We start from the raw sequence: 24,740 nt of genomic DNA, 5'->3' as shown, positions 1-24,740 counted from the left end.
GAGGCATGGGTGCCGGAGGGTTCTCCCCATACGGGAGGGGGCTTGCCGCTGACAGCTCGATGAGGTCCTTTGCAGTCTCAGAGATGCCAGGCACGGAGGGCTGATCCTTTATGCCCTCGAGCCCATCGTCCGTACTGAGCTCACTTAGGTCTGGGCTCGGTGGGGCTTGTGCTGCCGGGACCGCCTGTGTCAGCGCCAGTACCACGGCCTTCCTGCTCTTGTCGGCGCTCGGGGCCTGTGTGGGGAACGACCACGCCTTCCTTTAGGCTTCGCCGGGGGCCGCACCGGGGAAGACGATGGGTTCCGGGGCCTAGCCTGGTGCTCCGGGGCCAACAGTTTACTGTGCTTCGGCGGTGACGGGTCTCCCTACGGCTCCGGGACACTACGCACCGAGGAAGGCTGATCCGGTGTCGGGCGCTCCAGGCCCAGTGGCTGCAATACAGCCTCCATCAACAGCTGCTTTAGGCAAAAGTCTCTTTCTTTCCTTGTCCTTGGTTTGAACGCCTTGCAAATCCTACACCTTTCAGTTTGATGTCTGTCCCCCAGACAACGAGACACAAGTCGTGGGGGGTCAGTAATTGGCATAGGTTTGCGGCACGTGGCGCAAGCCTTGAAGCCGTGGGCCTGTGGCATGCCCCGCGGCCCGGGGCAGGTGCTGGAGGCCTCCAAGCACCTAATCACTTAAGTGTTCACAATCTATATGTAAAATGAACTGATAACAGCTACTCTAAAGGCTAAGGGACTGCTCTTCTGCGAGAGAGAGAGAGAGGGGTTGTTCCAACGCTGCCACAGATGGTAAGAAGGAACTGGAGGGGGTCGGGCTGGCGGCGGTATGTATGCAGAGTGCAGTGGCACCACTTGGGGGGCCCGCCGGGAGCTGCTAAGGGAAAAAGTTTCCAACGCTCGTGCACACGGTGTGTGCACATCTTATGTGGAATGGAAGAGAACAAGCACTCGAAGAAGAATAGGTAATTGTGCAGTTATCCATTTGTGTATTTGCTTGCACAAAGAATGCCAGATATTATTAAAACATTTAAGCCGAAGCCTTTGAAAATCTGGACCATTATTTGGAAAGTACATGAAGTCCTAATGAGTTCACTTAGACTTTGGCTATTAAGATTTACATCATAATGGGTCTTTCAGGGCATTATACTGTCAATTTGTAGTGATATCTTACATAGAACAAAAGAGTATTATGTATCAAAGTGCACCATTCTTACTACCCCTAACCTAGTGAGAAGGAATATTGTCAATAAACTCGTACCAATTTGTCATTCTGCTTCCCACAATTTTGAAAAGTGATGGGTGTGTTTTCTATTTTATGGCTTTTTGTTCAGTACAAATAATATGCAATGCATGAAGACAGAATACTATATCAGTGTAAAAAGGGAACAATGTGCAAAATTTCAGCACACGGTTAGGATACATTGTAAATGTCATGTTTCAGAGTAGCAGCCGTGTTAGTCTATATTCGCAAAAAAGAAAAGGAGTACTTGTGGCACCTTAGAGACAAACAAATTTATTTCACCATAAGTTTTCGTGAGCTACAGCTCACTTCATCGGATGCATTCGGTGGAAAATACAGTGGGGAGATTTATATACACACACAGAGAACATGAAACAATGGGTTTTATCATACACACTGTAAGGAGAGTGATCACTTAAGATGAGCTATTACCAGCGGGGGGGGGAGAAGGAGGAAAACCTTTTGTGGTGATAATCAAGGTGGGCCATTTCCAGCAGTTAACAAGAATGTCTGAGGAACAGTGGGGGCTGGGGTGGGGGGAGAAATAACATGGGGAAATAGTTTTACTTTATGTAATGACTCATCCACTCCCAGTCTCTATTCAAGCCTAAGTTAATTGTATTCAGTTTGCAAATTAATTCCAATTCAGCAGTCTCTCGTTGGAGTCTGTTTTTGAAGTTTTTTTGTTGAAGGATAGCCACTCTCAGGTCTGTAATCGTGTGACCGGAGAGATTGAAGTTTTCTCCGACTGGTTTTTGAAGGTTATAATTCTTGACGTCTGATTTGTGTCCATTTATTCTTTTACGTCGAGACTGTCCAGTTTGACCAATGTACATGGCAGAGGGGCATTGCTGGCACATGATGGCACATATCACATTGGTAGATGCGCAGGTGAACGAGCCTCTGATAGTGCGGCTGATGTGATTAGGTCCTATGATGGTGTCCCCTGAATAGATATGTGGACAGAGTTGGCAACGGGCTTTGTTGCAAGGGTAGGTTCCTGGGTTAGTGGTTCTATTGTGTGGTGTGTGATTGCTGGTGAGTATTTGCTTCAGGTTGGGGGGCTGTCTGTAAGCAAGGACTGGCCTGTCTCCCAAGATCTGTGAGAGTGATGGGTCGTCCTTCAGGATAGGTTGTAGATCCTTGATGATGCGTTGGAGAGGTTTTAATTGGGGGCTGAAGGTGATGGCTAGTGGCGTTCTGTTATTTTCTTTGTTGGGCCTGTCCTGTAGAAGGTGACTTCTGGGTACTCTTCTGGCTCTGTCAATCTGTTTCTTCACTTCAGCAGGTGGGTATTGTAGTTGTAGAGCTTGGCTGTAGACAATGGATCGTGTTGAATTGTTGAAATCATGGTGGAATTCCTCAAGGGCTTCTTTTCCATGAGTTCAGATGATGAAGATGTCATCAATGTAGCACAAGTAGAGTAGGGGCATTAGGCATTTGAAGTCCTTGAGGAATTCCACCATGATTTCAATAATTTCCATCCCACCGTCAACTTCAGCCTGGACCAGTCCATACAAGAGATCCACTTCCTGGACACTACTGTGCTAATAAGCGATGATCACAAACACCACCCTATATCGGAAACCTACTGACCGCTATTCCTACCTACATGCCTCTAGCTTTCATCCAGATGACACCACACGATCCATTGTCTACAGCCAAGCTCTACGATATAACCGCATTTGCTCCAACCCCTCAGACAGAGACAAATACCTACAAGATCTCTATCATGCATTCTTACAACTAAGAATGGGTCATTTCATAAAGTAAAACTATTTCCCCATGTTCTCTGTGTGTGTATATAAATCTCCCCACTGTATTTTCCACCGAATGCATCCGATGAAGTGAGCTGTAGTTCGAAAGCTTATGCTCAAATAAATTTGTTAGTCTCTAAGGTGCAACAAGTACTCCTTTTCTTTTTTGTAAATGTCATATTACTGAAAAGCTCTCAAATGGATTTACAAAAATTGCCTTAAAGGAATGCAGAGACTGTCTGAAACAAACAAAAGCAGGATAGTCAGCATAAAGGCTGAAATTCTGTCCTGATGTGGCCAGATATCATAGCTCTCTCCTATCATACAGGAGATCCCATGTAGATACAAAGTAGGAATTAAGGATGAAGTGACACATTTCACCTACCAATACCTACAATTGGTTGATTTAATTGTCTACTACATTTGAAAAAATACGAGGAAATTGCACTCTGTTTATATATATTCCACTAACAGAAAAAGAGATTAAATTTATCAGATGAAATATTTGTCAATTTTCACTGATCTGACAGGTTGCCATAGCAATCTTTGATCTGTTCTATGCATTTGCTTCTTAAAGTATTGTGCTACTTTCTCTAATCCCTCTGCCTCTTTTATGGATAACAATTCTTGTTTATTCACTTGCTTTCCCTATGGATTTTACAGAACCAGTTCTCCCACCCACCATAACAGAGCTCAAACCATGAGTAATGTATTGACTATTCACCTCAGTGGGCGCTGGCCTCCTCCCCTCTGCCAAGGCAATTCAATTACTTGTTTTCAGCAGGAAAACAAAGTCCCATTCTTAAGACAATTTCAAGAAATAATTTCCCTTGGACTGTGAATCTAACCCAAGTCTTTAATATGCAAAGACATTCTAATAATACTGTTACACTAACAACAGCAGTGCAAAGACCAAACAAAGGCAGATGTTTACAGTTAGGCTACAGGGTGGTTCAGGCATAAGGCAGTCTTCATCTATTGAATTTAATCAAACAATTAGTCTCCCACAATGCTTATTTTTCAAATAATTTATACAGGAGAAATGGGTAAATGGAAGCACTTCATGGGAAACGTTCCCTTTAAAATTCGGCTTGGAAAAAAAATGGGCTTGCTTGCTTACAAAAGAATTGTTTGCATAACTTAAACATGTCCATCTCTTTGAAAGGCCACACAATAAGAAGAAAGCCAATCATTATCACCTACTGGAGCTGTGTGAAAATTTTCATTCCTGAAACAAAAGTAGATAGAAGTTTACTTTTTGACATTTCTGCTTTTGGGCATGAATTTACTGGCTTTTCATCTCAATTTTTTACAATGACAAAAATAACTTTTTGAATTTGAAAACTATGTTTTCTGCTCACTCACCTGGCAAAAAAAGTTTGACTTAGTGCTTCCAGATTTTGCAAACTCAGGCTCAAAGAAAATAAATTTAAGAAAGGAAAAGAAAAATCAATTAAAAAAAATCATTTGGGGAACTTTATGCTTCATTTGGCTCCCATTTTATGTTTTCATAGATCTCAAGGCCAGAAGGAAACATTAGATTATCTAGGCTGACTTCCTGCATAACACAGGTCATAGAATTTCATCCAGTTATCCTCTATTGAACCAATAATTATGTAAAAAGAAAAGGAGGACTTGTGGCACCTTAGAGACTAACAAATTTATTTGAGCATAAGCTTTCGTGAGCTACAGCTCACTTCATCGGATGCATCCAATGCAGCTCACGAAAGCTTATGCTCAAATAAATTTGTTAGTCTCTAAGGTGCCACAAGTCCTCCTTTTCTTTATGCGGATACAGACTAACACGGCTGCTACTCTGAAACCAATAACTATGTAGATGCCCAGCTCCAAGGTGGAATCCGGGATGATCTTCATGGCATTTCAAACCACTGGTATACCCAATCATTTCAATATGTGACAGTGTAATGTAATATTCCCTCTAGCTTCAATAAACTGTATTTAAACAAGTGTGCTTGTCACTAATGCCTTCTTACCTTGATCCCTTTTATGAGTGTCCCATCCACACTCGCCTCTCCAGCACAGTTGGACTTTGAATGGATATTCTTGTACCTTCAGTTATAGCTACCTGCTTTTGTGTGTCAGGCTAAGGTCTCCTTGATGTGAAAACTACTCCCACCATCTGCGCAGCTTTTGACAGTTTACTTTAGGTAACATCTCATTTTGGTAGATGGTAAACCATTTGTGCCAAAAATTACCCAAGTCATGTAGCTTGGTAAATATAGGATTTATATACAAGATATAATACAAAGAGAAGGTTAAAAATTAGGCAGCAGGGAACTACTAATGGTAAGAGTGTTTAAAGAAAAAGATTTTGAACATTAACTCGAGTCATTTTCTGATCCTTACTTGCTAAAATTCTCACTAGGGACAACTGTTCCAGATATGTATTGAATCAAAGGACTCACCTCCCTCATCTTCCAGTTTTCCACATCTAAGGAGAAAGTCTGACTCCCAACCACTGACTTACTGTTATTTATGTTTTAGCAGATATCTGTTTTGAAGTTTACCTTTGATGGGTAAAGAGGGAGAGGCTGTAAATTAAATACTTCTTATGCTACCACCATCAGCTGCTGGGAGCAGTGTGATAAGCCGCAAAACAAGAGTGCATTTGCTTTTGTGAAATTTACGAATATTTAAATATTTTTGCTGAAAACATCACAGCAAAGTTGTAGTCTTTCACACTCCCCACACTTGTTCACCCTCCCCACACTTCTGTGGCTGAAATTTATATCCCCTCCACGGCAGCAGGAGGCAGTTAGTAGAATGGGCTGCTGTGCTGACCTCTAGACTGAAACAGCCCTTGTCGCCTGGCCTGTAGAGTTTAATGTCTCCATCAGCTCTGCGGTGTGGCTCGGTGGTGGCTCGGTGGTGGTGAATCTCTTGCTCCTCTCCACGATCTTGGCTGAGCTGCCACTCCATCTGATCCCTCAGTTTGGACTGTTAGGTGCATGGGCGGTTTATAACAAAAACAAAGGACAGGAGGGAATAAAGAAAACAAAAATGGGTAAGGTAGACAACTGGGAAAAAAAACTACAAGACAAAGAAAAGCGTGAACAGAAAAAACAACTTAAATACAGTGGCATAAGAAAGTGAAGAGAACAAAACTAAAATGAGGATGAGCAAAATGATGGGCTGAAACATCTGAAAAGCAAAAAAGAGAAAGAGAGGAAAAAAGAATGCAAACACTGGTTATGAGGCGCATGCAATGAGGATGCATGAGTCAAACCAACAGCAAGCATACAAGTCATGAAGGATACGGGATACAAGGCTCTTCCTTCCTTACTTGTGCTGTGCAGAAAAGCTATATCCAGTGTGGCAGTTGAGACATGCGCCCATTGGCAACGCTTTACGAAAGGCAGTCCTTCGCTGGCTAGTGCTTCTCACTTGCCCCTCGGTTATGTGAGTGAGCTGTAAGCAGGCTTTTCAAAAAACATCACTTAGAAAGTTTATTTTGTTTTGTTTTTTTGGCAAGGCTTTTGAGAACACACCTCATTCTTTTAAAAGAGAGCACAATAAAGAACTCTATACATTCATTAGCAAGGCTTCTTGCTTAGGGTTTACTTTTGGATTTTTACTTTTGATTTTTTAACTAATGACATCTGCATCAGGAAATGTTGCTGCTAGAGACAACAAAAAACCCAGATACCTATTGCTTTCATTGGATTAGCCTTTCTACCATGAGGAACCGCCTCTGAACGAAAGTAGTTGAGCATAAAAAAATTAAAAAGGGTTTGTTTTACATTTTAGATTGTAATACACTGCCATTTTCAAATCATAAAGCAGCTGTGTGGGAAATTAGCTCTAGAGTAGCAATGCCAGCAAGAAAGAGAAACAACAAAAGGAGGGAAAGCAAAGAAGAAGCCCACTTACCTGGAAGTCTGTAATTAACTCCTTTCCAAGGTTACCGATGGGTGAGTCTCGAGACATGGATGTCATTGTGGACAGAAAACTGGAAGACTCTGTCAGGTGAGGCAAAGGGGAGAGGTCTTCCATTTGTTCTCTGAGGCTTTCCCCGATGTGATCAACCTTCTCTAGGAAGGACTGTAGTTCTTTACGGAAAGCTTTCATCCTTGAATTGATAGTGTCCAGAAGTTCTGGTTCATTTTTTTCCTCACCTCTCTCTCCATCACTTTTGAAACCTTGCTCAGAGGAAGGACTGCTGGTGATGTGCACCTTCGCATCATAAATTAAACTATCAGTGTCAGTGATGAGACGGAGCACAGTCCTTTCGAGCCGTTCAGCCTCTCGTTTGATGTTAATTAAAGACTCGGTGTCCTCTTTCACTCTCATTAACTCAGTAGAACAGAGGTCGCTACCTTCTGATGGCTTACCGCTCCCAAAACCTGACGTCTTTTCATAAACTTCTTCCGAGTCACTCTCGCCGCCAATGGGTCCCTCTCTCTTTGGCTGTGTTGGGCGGCCCTCTTCACTGTCACTCTCTTTCTTTCCTGCATCACTCTCAGCATCACTGTCCCTGGGACTTGAAGTGCGCAGCCCTAGATGAGAGACAAGATCATAGCGCTGCACATTGGACATCAATACACGATTCTCATACTGGAGTTTCATCACTTTTCCACTCAGTTCATTGATTTGCATCCTCGCTGATTTCAGCTCCTCTTGGAGGGATCCACTGCATTTAGAGGCACCATCATCCAGCCAACTGGACTCCTGACTGGGCTCGAACTTGAATTTGTTCAGTTCATTGGTTAGTTGTTTGTTGTGATCCTCAATCTCAGAGATCGATCTCCTCAACAGCTCCGCCTCTTCTTCAACAAACTGCAAGTGACGGCGCAACTCTATTGCCGACTCCATGGAGTCACCGTATGGTGAGGTAGGAATACTTGAAATGTGGTCCCGGCTAAGAGATTCTCTCTCATATTGGCATCTCATGTCCTCCATCTCAGCTTTAATACCTCTGTTCTCCACCTCCAGTTCAACTATCTTCCGGCCCAGTATGTTAGCTTCCTCTTCCACCAGTTTCAGACGAAGTTTCAGCTCAGCCTCTCTGGTGCTGGGTGGCCCTCCTGCCTCCCCAGTAGGGAGCGTACTGTCCACATCTCCGTAGATGGACTTGTACTTCTGGAGCTCCTGTTCCAGTTCATCTTTCTCCCTCCCCAGCTTGGCCATTTTCTTACGCATCAGCACTGCTTCTTCTTTGGCAAACTGAAGCTGGCACTTCAAGTCAGCACTGTCTTCCTGCCAATAAGAGGAGGCCCCCACCAAAAAAAGTATTATATAATAAAGGCATAATCAATTTTTTACCAAAATATTCACATTTTTTCCTTTGAAATTTTAAACATACATACAATTGAAAGAAAGAGAGAGCGAGCACGCATGCTGTGAAAATCACAGATAAAGTTGATACAGTTTATGGCTTGGGCCTGGTGAAATTAACATAGTTCCCAGATGAACAGAAAAATCATAGCATAACTATGCTAATGTGTTTTGCAGACAACAAGGTCTTATCAAAGATTGCAAAAACTTTATGAACAACAAAAAATTATTCAAATGAAATGGTGTAGTATTTTGTTTGAACTTTTTTTCTTTTCATTTTAATTATAAATTAGATAATTTTTAGCATGCATGAAGCAGAGGCTAACTGTACAAATGAGGTTGCTCCTCATTTCTCCACTCAGTCTTCTTAGCAGTGCATCAAACATTCTGAAGTGTGACAAACTGTGTAGTTGTTTTGCCATAATGAAAAGTAAAGTATGCACTAGAGTTTGACTAAAGAATCCTCACAACATTTTGGGACACAGGAAATGTTTGTAAATCGTCTTGAAAATGAGAAGCACGATTGTTGTTGCTATTGTTGGGACATAAGATGTGACCATCATATCACCAGTGATATAAACTATGTGTGAGCCCAGCTCTCCAGAGGTGACAGTGAAAAGGAATACACTAACTAAGGTGACCATATGTCCTGTTTTAGCTGGTTCAGTCCCCTTTTTAAGCTCCATCCCAGACATCATGACTTTTTTGGCCAAACTGGGCATTTGTCCTGTTTGCTCTTACCCTAGGAGGGTGCAGAGGAATGTTCGGGCAAGAGCAAATTGGACAAAATGCCCAGTTTGGCCAAAAAAGTTGTGACATCTGTGCAGTGCTTAATTTGTACTGAAAGGGGTGCCAGGGCTCAGCTCCGGCATAAATTAAGCACTGGCTGGGGCAGCTGGAGAAAGGCGGCTTCTGGCCAGGTGCCCAGCTCCAAAGACAGTGCTGCTTCCAGCAGCAGCGCAGAAGTAAGGGTGGCATAGTATGGTGTATTGTGTGCTGCTGCTCACAGCGGCAGCGCCTTCCGAGGTGGGAGGCCGGAGAGTGGCGGCTTTTAGCTGGGATCCCAGAGGTGCCAGGGCTACGATGTGCCAAGCCTAGAGGTGCCAGCGCTCAGCCATGGCACAAATTAAGCACTGCTTCTGTGACACTGGCTTGGGCCAACCTGGCACAGTGACTCCAGATGTCTCATATTCTCTCAATGCAGAGAAGCGAGGAGAGGGCAGGGGAAGAGGGAAATAGGAGCAGAGTGGGTCAGAGAGAGGGACAGAGAGGAGGTGATGGAAAAAAGTAGGAGGGAGAAGGACTGGGGCAGGAAGGACTATATCCACCCCCAGTGTCCCATTTTCAGTTTCGGGAAATACAGTCACCCTAGCACTAACCCTCTGTAAAATCCAAACCTAGCCCATTAAAAAACCCTCACTTTAAAGCAAGCACAGTCTCTTAAATAAGAGATTTTGTTTTGGGGATATTTTTAAATTACAACTCCAGTGTGTATTACACAGAAATAAGAGGCAAGATTAAGTACATTTTAAGATGAACTATTCTCTTGCATGATTCACTTTTATTATTTGTCATGGAGATGTAGGCATTTGGTCTCAGAAGAGACACATTTGCCAGCAACAGTACAATTATGGAAGGCAGTCTTTGAAAGATAATCTCTTGAGGTTGTAGGTTTTGTCAGTGTTGCGGGGAGGGCCACGAGGACACATGTACAATAAGCTATGGACCCTCCATTTCAGTTTTGGCACCACTATGTTACAATTTACAAGTACGATTTTGTTACAACACGCAGTAAGTGAAACAAAAGTCAGAAGAAGAAATGCCAATTTTAATTTTTCACCCAATTTAGATAAAAATTTGGTACAAGACTAATTAAGACTATTCAATCTGCCTGGGGGAGTTTAATTCCTAAAGTACACATCATTACATCATCATCAACATCTGTTAGATTACTTACAATAATCTATCACTACCTCTGTTCAAATATACACTAATTATTTAATTTCAATTATAACAGATAGAGTAAATTGGGCAACTATGGCCCAGTTCTGCTCCACTGAAGTCAGTGGGAGTTTTGGCACTGGCTTCCCTGGGAGCAGAATATGTTTTTAAAAAATAGTAAGGAAGTTGTTAACTGGCTAAGTAATAACATGAAATAGGTAAACAAATGTCTCATACACCTCCAAAAAATCAAAGCTGCCAGTCAACTCAGTGATGAGCAGGAATATCAGAATCAAACAGATCAAAACAAATACAAATGAGCTGATTGGTTAAGACAGTAGTCATAATTGTTCTGGCACCAATACTTTGATTTTTTATAAATACATTCAAGAAGGTATAAACTACTAACAATTATAATGAGAGTGTTTATGATAGATTCCTTATCTGTATTAATATATTTGCATTCTTACACACAAGCACACGCACAAAGAGCTTCGATTGTGAAGTCACATACGTTTGCAAGTTGCTTGCATCTTTCACTAGCAATTAGATGTTGGAAATTAAGTACCAAATTCAGCCATGACAAAAGTTCATGCAGCTCCCATGGAATTCCTGGAAGGTTTTGCTTGATTTGGCTAAATCTGGCTTTAAGAGTAAAACATCTTTATTTGGTGCTGCTGAATGGGATTTTGTCCTCTAAAGAATGCATTGTTTTTCTTTTTTGTTCTGACAATAAGTTTATTACCACCATTATAGACTTTACTTTTAAGAACAGTTATATCTAGATCAGTGCTGGATTCATCTGTAAGGAAATTAAGAACGGTTATTTGTATTCTTGAGAACATATAAAATAAAATATAGACCAGTCCCACTTTTTTTTTTTTTAAAAAAACAGCCATAAATGCTCCCATATGAAATTCCCTTTATGCTTTCTTTGAAATCCAATAGAATTCATCTTATTTGTCTGCTTTCTTTGGCTGCCAAGCCCAGCAATCTATATGTTTTTCTGGAAATTCCTGTGTAATTACCCAGGTTCTTGTATCTTCCTTTTTGTCGATAACTTCATTCATACATACTATAAAGCAACAGACATCACACATATCTTTTTCATTGGTGTTAACTGTACAGGCTTGATCCTGCTCCCATTAAAGTCAAGGAGAATTTCAGACTTAATTTGCACTGGATTTCAAGCCTATAAACAATAGTCACCTAGCCATTCTTGAGGCAATACAAGATGAACGTGTCTGCTTTAAAAAAAGAAAAAAAAAAAAGAAAAATTCTCATTGACTTCAACAGATTTTGGGTCAGGCCCTTAATGCTTGTGTCCAACTTCATTGCTCAACGCAAGTTGAATACTTCCACAGTTAAGTGTTGTTTTAACAACAGAAAAGCACGATTGGTTATTATTCTTATAATATTATTAGTCTTTTGACTAAAGTGTTAAAGTATGATAGATAATAGTACATAGATTCATAAATACTAAGGTCAGAAGGGACCATTCTGATCATCTAGTCCGACCTCCTGCACAGCGCAGGCCACAGAATCTCACCCACCCACTCCTACGAAAAACCTCACCTATGTCTGAGCTATTGAAGTCCTCAAATCGTGGTTTAAAGAGTTCAAGGAGCAGAGAAGCCTCCCTCAAGTGACCCGTGCCCCATGCTACAGAGGAAGGCGAAAAACCTCCAGGGCCTCTCCAATCTGCCCTGGAGGAAAATTCCTTCCCGACCCCAAATATGGCGATCAGCTAAACCCTGAGCATATGGGCAAGATTCACCAGCCAGATACTACAGAAAATTCTTTCCTGGGTAACTCAGATCCCATCCATCTAATATCCCATCTCAGGGGATTAGTCCTATTTACCCTGAATATTTAAAGATCAATTAATTACCAAAATCACATTATCCCATCATACCATCTCCTCCATAAACTTATCGAGTAGAATGTTAAAGCCAGATAGATCTTTTGCCCCCACTGCTTCCCTTGGAAGGTTATTCCAAAACTTCACTCCTCTGATGGTTAGAAATCTTCGTCTAATTTCAAGTCTAAACTTCCTGGTGGCCAGTTTATACCCATTTGTTCTTATGTCCACATTGGTGCTGAGCTTAAATAATTCCTCTCCCTCTCCTGTATTTATCCCTCTGATATATTTATAGAGAGCAATCATATCTCCCCTCAACCTTCTTTTAGTTAGGCTAAACAAGCCAAGCTCCTTAAATCTCCTTTTATAAGACAAGTTTTCCATTCCTCGGATCATCCTAGTAGCTCTTCTCTGTACCTGCTCCAGTTTGAATTCATCCTTTTTAAGTACGTCTAACAATCTTTTTCACAACTGACAAAGCAGAACGAAAAAAATAAAAGTGGTTTCCATTTAAAATCATGGGGAAAAAAGACAGATATAAGACAACAGAATTGCTGGATGTTAATCCCAACTACCAAATATGGATTCCATTTGGAAAGGTGACATAGCTATTTCCCTAGTTCACATGCATGCTAACAGAAAATCCCAATCCTTCAAGAGCTTTTCCAAGGAGATACAATGCTCAGAACAGATTTGTCAATAATGTCTATGCATGACAGAAGTATAAGATTCCAACTTTCATGTACATGTCCCTTCAGAAGCTTTGTGTACAAGAAATATCAATGATTTCTTGACCAGCTGAAGTCAATTTTAAAGTAGTAGTATGTAGGACAACCATGCTGACAACACAGGTTTAAAAAATATGGAAAATTAAGGAAATGAATAAATCAGGGGGATTAAGCTGAAAATAACATTATTTAAACCATTAAAGAGACAAGAAGGGGAGGAATAGCGTTTGTGACATTCTCGAGGAACAAGAGGTTGAAATCATAGCAGTTAAAAGCAGGGCTATGACACAGTCTGGTTATATCTCACATCTGGCATGCAGAAACTTTCCTAAATATTGCATGTATGCCAGATTTAATAGGAAAAGCAGAGCCAGTGATAATACAGAAGTGTCGTAATGCTAACAGTGCTAGGCACTGACTTTAAGAGACCATCAAGGATCCTTGTGAACTGATTATTGATCATGAATATTAGCATACTGTAGCATAACTTTGCAGGGAACTTCAGGGAGATTTGGAAACAAAGATGGACCGTGCCCCAAAGAGTATGCAATCTAAATTAGGCCAACATAGAACATGAAGATATACAAAGGAAAAGGTGAGGATAAAACAAAAATTAGTTATGCAGCGTAAATCAGTGGTGGGCAACCTGTGGCCCGCCCGCAGCCTGTCAGGGTAATATGTTGGCAGGCCGCGAGATTGTTTGTTTACATCGACCATCCACAGGCACGGCCGCCCGCAGCTCCCATTGGCTGGGAATGGCGAACCATGGCCACTGGGAGCTGTGGGCAGCTGTGCTTGCAGAGGGTCAATGTAAACAAACTGTCTCGTGGCCCGCCAGCAGATTACCCTGATGGGCCGCAGGTTGCCCACCATTGGTGTAAATTCTGTCATGAGATTGAGGATCTGTTCAAAAGTATGGTATTTCTTTTTCTGGCAAGAAGACACAAAGAGAAAAAGAGACAAACTACCATCTCCTCACCACCACCACCTGCTTAAAGGTATTTCCAGGCAGAAGATGGTTAAGCATTTATTGCATTGGAAATCTGATGACAAGGTACCGTTGCTACAGTACCCAAGCAGCTGGCTGAGTGCCAATCCTCCTACCTTGTGCTGTTCCTTTGTGTTTTGACTGCTGCCTGGCATTTACCAAGTAGCTCCATTCTGTAGCTCTGCTGCATAGAAACTTTTTTTTCTTCAATACACTTAATGGTAGAGAAGTACAACTAAAAGACTTCTGTTTTGTTTTCCCTTTATTTCAAGGCAAAAATAATTTTACAGGGTATTTACTGGGTCTGCACTGCGGAGGATGGAACAGTTCTGCATATTTTCCCACTGTGAATACACAGTAGGTGAGAAATTGGTCCTGATGTAGTCTCTGAATATTTAAGTGCACAGATAGTATGAATCTATTATTAGAATCTAAATTTGTGGTCACCTTTGCTTGTAAAACCAGTCCAGGAAAGAGTGGATATGAGACGTAAAGAGTCACTTTGTGGTCTTGGACAAGTCACTTAGGTCCAGACTCTCAAAAGGTATTTAGGCAACTAACTCCCACTTATTTCAATGAGGATACCTTTGAGGATCTGGGCTTTAACCTCTCTGTGACTACAATGTGGGGATTATAATATTTTCTTACCTATCCCACACCAACATGATGTGAGAGTGAGTTAGTAAATATTTGTAAAGCTCTTTATAAAGGCATAGGACCAAATTCTGACTATTCTTGGGGTATTGCTGGGGATGGGAGCATAAGGAATCCTCTGTTTGTGAACCTTCTTGCTTTCCCTGAGCGCATGGAAAAAGAACATTTGTGCTGCCAGCAGCACCAGACAACCCAAAGTGGGCATGACCAAGCCCTCGCTTATAATCATTTATATAAACCCAAGAGTTTGCCAGATGCTTTACAGACAGGTAAAAAAAACCCCCCGACCCCAAATAGCTGATCATTTAAACAATCATCCTCATCACAGATGATGCTGCAGGGGGGCACACGGAGTCATGTGCTCCCCACTCCCAGATTTCTGCCAGGTTGGGAATCGGGCTGAGCACAGCACAGGGGGTTGTGCCTGGGAAAGGCACCAGTACCTAGTGCTCCCACTGAGCTCCACTAAGAGACGCCCGGAGCAGGGAAGAGAGATGGGGCTGACAGCGCAGCTCTGCTAGAAGAGACGCTGCAAAGCCCTCTGAGTCCCATCCCTTCCTCACCTGCAGCTGCAGTTATCTGCTTGGCAGTAGGTGTCTGGAGCCTGATCCAGTCTGCACCGAGCCTGTAGTGGGGAGGCGATGGGAGAGTAAGTGTGAAGGGAGTGGAGGCACGGTGGTGCCAGCTTGGAGCAGGTGTGGGAGCTGCAGGGGGAGTGGGAGAGGGGCCACAGACAACATATAGAGCGATCATGTGCCCCCTGACCTTTAAATTTTGCCCCCACCCCACCAGTGAGAGTTACCAGTTGTGTCTGCTCATCAGCCGGCATTTTGGGAGGAGAGTACATTACACCCTTTCAAAGGCTGCTTCCGATGAATTCCTACGTTTGCTCCCCAGAGGCGGCATTCTGTCTGCCCGTGTCCTCTGCAGGTTGGGTGCTTCCAGATACCACTGGTGCAGTAATCTCCCTTCCCCCATCTTACCCATGCAGCAGGGGCTGGTGAGGACATAAAGTGCTAAGTGTATTATTAATTATTATTATTATTACAAATCAATGGATGTTAAGATTCCACCAACTTAGAAAAAAACCCTGTAAAGATGAAATCACATCAATATACTCAGTTTGCAGATGGGGGCAGAGGGGAAGTGGAGAGAAAAACCGGAGGTACAATCTCTCTTTCTCCAACAGAGCTGTGATGCTGCTATTGACTCCTCTTCACAGTGATCTGAAACCCTACCCCCATCTCAGCGTTATTAAATAGCTAATGGAATGGAGACTAGAAAAGACTTCAACCACTGCAGTCAGCACAAAAAGGAAAGGAATCCGGGCCGACTGCTTTCCTGCGGAGAATCAACCTATGGAAATTCAATAAAATCAGCGTTCTAGTGTGGAGGGCGGATCGCACAGCCTCCTTATTTTAACTGAGCTAGAGGAAGCAAATATTTTTAAATTCACATGCTTTTCACCTCACATGAGAAACCAAACCTTGGGCTCTAACACCAGAACCCATTAGGTGTTGTTTCAGTGTGTGAACTCCATCTGGTGCCACGATGCTCATTATCACAAAAACTTTGGCACCTTGTATAAATTTAGTTAGTCCCTGAGCTATGATCCAATCACTTTATGAGGCAAGGTGATTTTCTTTTCCTGAAGAAAACCGTTAGCCTGAGTCTAGATACCAGAGATGAGAATAAAACTGAAGAGCTGCATAGTTTAAAAATCAAATTCACGTCCTAAATTGCTTATAAATTATCTGAAATGTCTCAGTGGATTTAAGTCTAATCAGGTCTGTTTGACATTTTTGGTGGTTCTGTCAACACCCAGTAAAGAGAGACTTTGAGTTTTCCCCATTTAATTGTTACATGACTATGAAAATCATCACACATTCTTGAAAATGGTACCTGTGTGAACGTCTTCTTTTCTTTGTGCATTTCTCGGCTGCCTCTTCTCTTCAATGAGCTCTGAAACAGATACAAGCAATTCCTGATTATTAACTAGTTGCACCCAAACCCCTGCAGTTTAGCAGAGACCATCACCTTCATAAAACTGACACAGTGAGAACATTCTTCAGTGCAATCAGGGACTTATTTTCCTACTCGTTATTTAAAAAAGAAAATCAGACTCTTTTCTATTAGCTTTTGCTACTCAAAGCCATTTACAGTAAAATGCAATTGCAGTAGTTAAAAGTTCACCAAGGAAGGAAGTCTATTCCCCCTCCTCCCCGCCAGCTTGTGGCAAAACCTGCTTTCTGCAGAAGTGATTTATATTTGATAGATCTGGGAGAAATCCAAGAATGTTACTCAAAATGGATATGAAACATATTTTGGAAACAGTGCAGAAAAGTAGTGTACGAAAAGGGATGATTACATATGTGTAAGCAACACAGCATAATGCAACGAGCTTAATCCTTGTCTGTCACATATATAGAACTGCTTGATTAAAGGCAGCCTAATAGCTGCCTTACTTGTGTACTGAGTTTATTTTGCAAGTTAGATAAAAACATTACGGCTTTATACATTTTTGAATGTCATTTCACAGGCAATTGCTTTTAAACCTAGGACCCCCAGAAATGAAACAATTACCACTGTTTCAAGTTTCAACAGTCTTCAGCCATCCAAAGGAAAAGGAATAGCTTTTTCTTATATGTTTACAGCAGGTGTCAAAGTCATCAGTTCTGTTTCTTTATCTGAATTTTCTATTTTAGAGCTAAAGTCAAGGGGTGTAAGTGAATGGCATCCACTTACATGAAGCTGGAATTTGGCTTCTGTAGCTTAAAGTTTGGAAGAGAAATGATAATATCCATTATTAGGCAAAGAGGCTGACAGGCTATAAAACTACAGAATAGCCTGGATTCAAAACTGACCATCTTGCTTCATGTATTCCAACCACTTATAACATTCCAAGAAGAAGCACCCTCCTCACCCACCCTTCTCATCAGTCCATGGCTGATCTTTCAGACTCCTTCCATCTCCCAAATCTAGCTACTTTAGGCTATTTCCCTCTACTACTGCCTTTAATGGCTTGCTCCATGTTTGTGTTAAAAGAAAATCTGTTGCATGATGACCACTTTAAGGAGGAAAGTGGCAGAATTTCATAGAGACAGTACTTGACAGAAAAGATTTATTTTTGTTCAATAAAATTAAATAGCCTTCAAATGAGCCTGAAAAGGAGCATGATACTCCCTAATCATAAATCTAAAAGCACAGCAGCTTCTCTACACAGGAGGATTTTATCAGGACAACTTTCATTTATTTTTGTACTCCAAGAACAATTTCCAGCTGACACAAGCACAACATTGTTCCTACCGGCTTGCTCGGGGCATTGCTTCCTTTTGGGACACTTGGCAGAATTGCTGCCTATAGATTATGACTGCCTTGGAGCCCAATCCTGGTGCATTTAAAGTCAATGGCAAAACCTCCATTCAGTCAAATTCTGCTCTGAACTATAGGGGATAAATCCAGTGTTACGCTCTAAGCTTCAATAGAGTTACTCCAGATTTATAACGGTGTTCAGTTAGTTCAGTAAGAACAGGTCTTTGGGTTTGCTTCTCCACTGCAGTAATGTGCTCCAGTCATGGGATAGGAGAGGAGGGAGGAACTCTAGTAAATAGGTAAATCCACTCTAGTGTCTAGCTATCAGCTGGTAGGCAACACATTCCAAACTCTAACTAAGAACACACAAAATGTGGGAATCCAAATAAAAGCTATCCATGGCCGTTTGGTCCCTGGATACTGAACTGGGGTTATTTTAGCTATTAAACTACTATAGATTATAATTAATGCACTCCTAAACCAAATCCCTTGTGTGCTATAAACAGCAAAACTATCTAAAACCTTCTCATACGCTACCGTATATACAAGATATTCTACAATTTATATTTTTAGATGTTAAGGAAATTTTCTGCTTTCCAGCTTAATGCAATGATTCCCTATAGCTAACATGAAGTCATGCTAGGATGAAAGGTCCTCTGCAAACAAATATATTTTACAAAAATATTTTAAAATATCAAAATTATTATCTGAAAACTTTTCAGATGTCCATCCAGGATAACAATGCCTTTTCCCTCACCCTCAAACACCATCTTATTCAGGAAACACATCTACGTCTGGATGAAGTCAATAGCTGGAGAGGCAATGTGGTCCAGTGAGTGGGGCTCTCACCTAGGACTCAGGAGATGTGACTCAGTAGATTGTGACCACCATCCTGTTGTGTGACCTTATGCCAGTCACTTCACCTCTCCATGCCTCCATTTGTCTCCCCACTCTTAGGCTATTGTCGCATTCTGGGAGGCAATCCAGACCAATAAGATATTGTGTCACTGTTTGTCCTGCAACCTTGGGCGTCTCACAATGCTTTGCTGTTGTAGCTCCCAACCTGGGCTGCTCACAAACAGCCAACAGGTCACACCCTGAGTGTGTGTGTACAGCTGCAGCTCTGACTCCAGCAGCCTGTCAGCAAGACACCACCCACACTCTGACTTCCACCTGTCTTGCTTACTACTTGCAGGATGACCTGAACAAACTCCCAGTCCCGAATTTTCCCCCAAACACATGTTCTGCACTGTCCATCCCTTTCCTGGACAGATCAGATATTACAGGTCCATTGCCCCTGTAAAGGGTCAATATTCAACAGTCTACTACTTTATCAAACAATTCAAGTTTAAACACAGCAATGGATTGGTTCAGATTAAAAAATAAAACAAACAAAAGAAGATAGGGTTTTGAGTGAATTCAAGGATCAGGTATTAAAGTCAGAAATGGTTACAAGAGAAATAAGGATAAAATTATTTTTAGAAGCGAAAATTTAACAAGCTAGACTTGGTTCAAGGTAAAATCCTTACCACATGTTCCCACAAACATGGCTGATCAAATTCTCAGGTCAGGATCTCCCCCACAAAGTCAAAGGGCTGGTTTTGTCGTCTTAGATAAAAAGGTGAAAGAAGGGGGGAGAGAGAGAATTGCTTGGGATTTTCTGCCCCCCCCCACCAGGCCCTCTAACTGGGACTAAGGGTGGTGTGAACTATTTTAAACAGAAGAAGTTGGTAGCATGCTGTCATAAACATACAGCTAAGGGTAGCCTAGAATTCCTCCTTACCTGTAAGGGCTTAAGAAGCTCAAATAGCCTGGTTGGCCCCTGACCAACAGGACCAATGGGGAAAGAAGACACTTTTAAATCTTGAGGGGGGCAGGGAAGGTTTTTTTTGTGCTCTTTGTTTGTGTGCATGTTCTCTCTTGGGAATGAGAGGGGCCAGACAGAAATCCATCTTCTCCAACCCATCCTAATCCAAGTCTCCAATATTGCAATCAGTATAGGTAAGCCAGGCAAGGCGGATTAGTTTATCTTTTGTTTTTCTTGTGAATTTTCCCTGTGCTAAGAGGGAGGTTTATTCCCGTTTTCTGTAACTTTAAGGATTTGCCCAGAGGGGAATCCTCTGTGTTTGAATTTGAATATCCTGTAAAGTATTTTCCATCCTGATTTTACAGAGATGATTTTTACCTCTCTCTTTTTTTAATAAAATCTTTCTTTAAGAACCTGACTGATTTTTCCATTGTTCCAAGACCCAGGGGTTTGGGTCTTTGATCATTTTGTAACCAATTGGTTAGGATATTATTCTTGAGCTTCCCCAGGAAAGGGGGTGTAAGGGCTTGGGGGGATTGCTGGGGGAAGAGGAACTCCAAGTGGTCCTTTTCTCTGGTTCTTTGTTAAATCGCTGGGTGGTGGCAGCGTTACTTAAACCCAAGGTACAACGGAGAATTTGTGCCTGGGGAGTTTTTAACCTAAGCTGTAGAAATAAGATTAGGGGGTCTTTCATGTGGATCCCCACATCTGTACCCTAGAGTTCAGAGTGGGGAGGGAACCCTGACACATGCATTAGGAAGCACTATTTGAGTGAATAAAGTTAAAGGAGTGTAGGAAAGAAGCACTTCTAAATGGTGTGCAGGAAATGGGAGTGGGGAGGTAATTTTAACTTATGCAAGGAGACCTATTCACATATTGCTATGCTTCCATACCCAGGAAACCAGCCATGTATTTAAAGACCACCTTTAGTAGACAAGGTCAACAAAAGTTGTCTCTGAAGATAGGGGGCTACTTGAGAGAGAGTGGACATTTCACTAGAACAGGAAGCCTCAGGAGTGCTCTCTGATAAGGAGAATTGCTGTTAACATGTTCCATGACATTTTTAGAAGCTTATAATAAATGTGCATGGATGCAATGGCTGTAGCCAGTTACCATGAGCAGCCAATAGGAGGTGTTACCTCCCATCAGTCTTTATTTCCTCAACAGAGGATGGGCTGGCAGAATAGCAGTAGGAGTGACCGACAGAACCCTTGCCTTCATTGCATCCCACACCAAGGAGCCTGAGGTGTAGTTGCCTCTGCAGAGTGAAACAGCACAAGCAGGGAGTACACAGAGAGCAAAGAGGATCCATGCCCTACTCAGCTCCACCAGCCATAGTTAACCCCCTTTTAACCCGCCAGTAATCATAGAGTAGAAGGAGGAGTGCTGGAGACATGAGGGCAGCTGCAGATAAGGGGAAGCAGAAGGAGCCTGTGAAGAAGAACTGACAGATGCTTTCCCCTATACGTGAATAGAGTGGAAGGACAGAAGCTGCCAAGCAAGGGATGAAGAGACAAAGACAAGGACACAGAAGATGGGTCCTGTGAAGAAAGGGTGAGAGGGGCAATGGAAGGGAGGTGGAAAAAGGATGTACCCAAAAAGCAGAACACTCAGGGAAAGGTGAGAAACCCCAAAGTGGGGAATTGTGACTGGAAACCTAAGGAGAGTTTGCAGATAACATAAAAATTGGGGGAGTGGTAAATAATGGAGAAGACAGGTCACTGATATAGAACAATCTGGATTGCCTGGTAAACTGGGCACAAGCAAACAAGACACATTTGAATACAGCTAAATATAAATGTACACACCTAAGAGCAAAGAATCTAGGCCATATTTAAGGGATGGGGAACTCAAGCCTAGGAAGCAGTGACACTGAAAAAGATCTGAGGGTCAGGTTGGATAATCAACTGATCAAGAGCTCCCAGTGAGATGCTGTGGCCAAAAGAGCTAATAAGATCCTGGGATGCGTAAACAGGGAAATCTCAAGTAGGAGTAGAAAGGTTATTTTACCTCTGTATTTGGCACTCGTGTGACTGCTGTTAGAATAGCAGTGCCCACTACTCAAGAAGGATGTTGATAAATTGGAGAGGGTTCAGAGAAGAACCACAAGAATGATTAAAGGATTAGAAACCCTGCCGTATACTGATGACTCAAGGAGCTCAATCTATTTAGTTTAACAAAAAGAAGGTTATGGATTACCATCTATAAATACTTACACGGGGAACTTATATTTGCTAATGGGCTCTTTGATCTAGAAGGGAAAGGTATAACATGATCCAATCACTGGAAGTTGAAGCTAGACAAATTGAGCCAGGAAATAAAGTGTACATTTTTGACAGGGAGGGTAATTTAAAATCAAGATTGGATGTTTTTCTAAGAAATCTGATCCAGGAATTATTTTGGGGAAGTTCTATGTCCTGTGTTATACAGGAGATCAGATTAAATGACCACAGTGGTCCCTTCTGGCCTTGGAATCTATATAACACCTCCGTGAGAAAGGGAGGGAGAGAATGATTCAATGACAGACAGGTCCAGAAGGGAGAAGTGGGAGGAAAGGACAACTTGAAAGAGGTATAGAAAGATTTGGAACCCTCCTTCTGAATTTTTTTCCTTCTCCAGTTTCCTACACCCTCAGTTTCTGCTTACATGGTTACCACTCTGAATTGCCTTTGAGAGTTTGGCACATCTGTATTTTGCATGTAACTGTGGTAGCTACTTGATGTATACCAATGGTTGTATTTGCAAAAGGGATGCTAGCTTTTGAAAATCTGGCCCTAAGGGCAATTTTTCCCACTGTGATATGTGGGGAATTATGCACAACTATCAGTGCTGGTTATAAATTGTGTAAATAATGTTCCACATGCCATAATAAACTATTACCGAGACACTAGGATTTAGAATGGATCATCATAATTTCTGTCTGCATTATTAAAAAGTAATGTATGCAGAGAGGGATTTTTATGTAGAAAAAAGCACATAAAAAGCATACATCAGGGCCAAATAATACTTGCTTCATACAAACCAGTAGCTGAAATGGCCTCATTGGGATTGTGCAAAAACACACACAAACCACCAAAAAAACCCATGGCTATTTGCTAGCATCTCAAAGGGTAAATTTATTATTATCCCTTGTTATTTGTTAAGTGCCAGTGTGTTCACCAATGAACAAGACAAAATAAGACACTATCCTGGATCCATTATACATATTTTTGTTTTCAGAAAAATACAATATTAACATATTGGGCTGATTCTTCTTTCATGACAGTTTTACACTAGGGTAATTCCAAATATTTAAACTGAGTCACTCCTGATTGATACCAGCATCAGACAGAAGAGATCAGGTCCACAGTATGACAGATAGTTACAAGATGGATTTAAGAATAATGTTTTACATCACCGTGGGATAATTATAAAACACTTGTTTCTATAATGATATTTCTTTTGTTGGTAGATTAATGTTCACAAGCAAATGTGGAGAAACATACTTTATAAAGGGATGTGAACAAAGAGATGGTGAATACTTGAAGACAAGGGAGTTTTAGGTGTAAACAGAAGCATGGACTTCACCAAATGTGGGTATTTATTAAAACAACAACAAACATTCTGCGTGCAGAACAGAGACTCCAATGGCTAGCTACTAAATATAATTACCTTCAAAGAGAGGCTAAATGGGTGGATATATCTTTACATGATTAACATGATACAAAAACAGTCTAAGTATTAACATTTTTATGAAGCTTTTCCTGAATTGTGGGGGAAGAGCGGGTTATAAAAGCTTATATGCAGAGATGTGATAGAAGCCTTAGCACAGCAACTGTGAAATCTTTTTCACCATGAATGAAAATCTTAGTGTCCTCTGTTATCGATACTGATATGTACCATAGCTTCAGCCACAAACCACATAGTGGGATATAGAGTGAGGATGCTATTGAGAGTTCCCAGTGGCATTTTTCCTGACATCTCCCATGATCTCCAGGGAAAGGCAGGCCCCCAGTAGCAGTTCCACCAAACTTCACTGGGAGGGAGTAGCGTGCAGTGTCCCCAGCCATGCCAGCTCATCTCTTGCGGCTGGTGAAGCAGCATCTCTTTTGGAGGGTCCAGCTAGACTTGCAAAATCCCTGTGTCCAGGAAATGCAAGAAGTGAGGCAGGAGATGGCCTTTGCACAGGGTACAGGATAGGAAAATTCCTCCCACTCTTCTCCCTTTCACACCCTTTTAGGGTGAATCACAATCTGGTCAGTTACTGAAACAGAGAATGGTACAACTAAAATATTTTTGTGAAAAGGCCTGTTTCTCCCAATTCAATTGCAAATAAGACATTTCTACACACGCATTACTGGGAAAAAATGAATTGGAAACATTTGTGAAGTGGAGGAATGGAGATGTCGCTTTGAGCTAATGAGTGAAAGCAACCTGATAATCACTTCCCGTATAACCCATACACACAGTAAGGAGTACTGGCTCCATATTTCTAACACAACATATCTATTTCAGAGTATAATATCCTGGCTTTCCAACCCCTTCTTGGGGCCTTTGGTTCCTCATCTGTACTTTAAATAGAGGAGCTAGAAGCCCATCTGAAATTATGGCTTAGAAATATCCTACACTTTATATCCTGTGGCTCCTTGATGAACATTTGAATGTACAGGGCAGTACTGAGATTTTTTCCATGCAGATCCTAATGTATATCTGGAGGATGGCTAATGGAACTGAAATACTAATTGCCTTCCATTTGCTGCAGGCCCCTGCAAAAGACGCCACACTGAGCTTTGATAAAATGGAGCTTGATGTAACTGATATGTATCTACATTTATCCCCATATGATTTCTTTATGAGGAGCCTATAAATGCTATTCCATTAATCATCCACATGGCCAAGCAAAGTAAGCTATGTCCAAAATATCATCAGCATCACAAGCATCACAAGCCAGTGTTCAGGATGAAAGCCATCAATTTCCCTAGAGTAAACAAGCAGCAAAGCACATCAGCAATCAAAACCGACTTGAATTCCCCTAGCAATTCATTATGCTATCTAATATGCTCACAAATGAGGACTTTGGATGGTTGTTTTTTTGGTCTCTTGAGATTAGTTCATGGCATCAGTCCTTATTCATTGTTTCCCAAAGCCTTTTGCTGTTGCTGATATTGTTGT

At 41.7% G+C, this 24,740-nt stretch overlaps 1 protein-coding gene across 8 annotated transcripts in view; it reads right to left on the bottom strand.

The window, feature by feature from the left end:
- MTCL1 (microtubule crosslinking factor 1) overlaps positions 1-24,740 on the bottom strand; it is a 185,327-nt gene that overhangs the window by 70,668 nt on the left and 89,919 nt on the right. For 5 of the 8 annotated variants that reach the window (XM_043508090.1, XM_038392755.2, XM_038392756.2 and 2 more), the window contains exons 4-6: positions 16,373-16,432; positions 6,895-8,220; positions 5,806-5,961 (exon numbers count right to left, since the gene is read on the bottom strand). In XM_043508090.1, coding sequence (XP_043364025.1) covers positions 5,806-5,961; positions 6,895-8,220; positions 16,373-16,432 — 1,542 coding nt within the window. The remainder of the gene's footprint in view (positions 1-5,805; positions 5,962-6,894; positions 8,221-16,372; positions 16,433-24,740) is intronic. The other 3 variants (XM_043508091.1, XM_038392758.2, XM_038392759.2) reach the window with 1 other exon arrangement.

This window comes from Dermochelys coriacea, chromosome 2, assembly GCF_009764565.3.
Source record: "Dermochelys coriacea isolate rDerCor1 chromosome 2, rDerCor1.pri.v4, whole genome shotgun sequence".
NCBI classification, from domain to species: Eukaryota; Metazoa; Chordata; order Testudines; family Dermochelyidae; genus Dermochelys; species Dermochelys coriacea.
The sequence above is the reverse complement of the archived record's forward strand: the minus strand, read 5'-3'. Positions and strand labels throughout refer to the sequence as shown.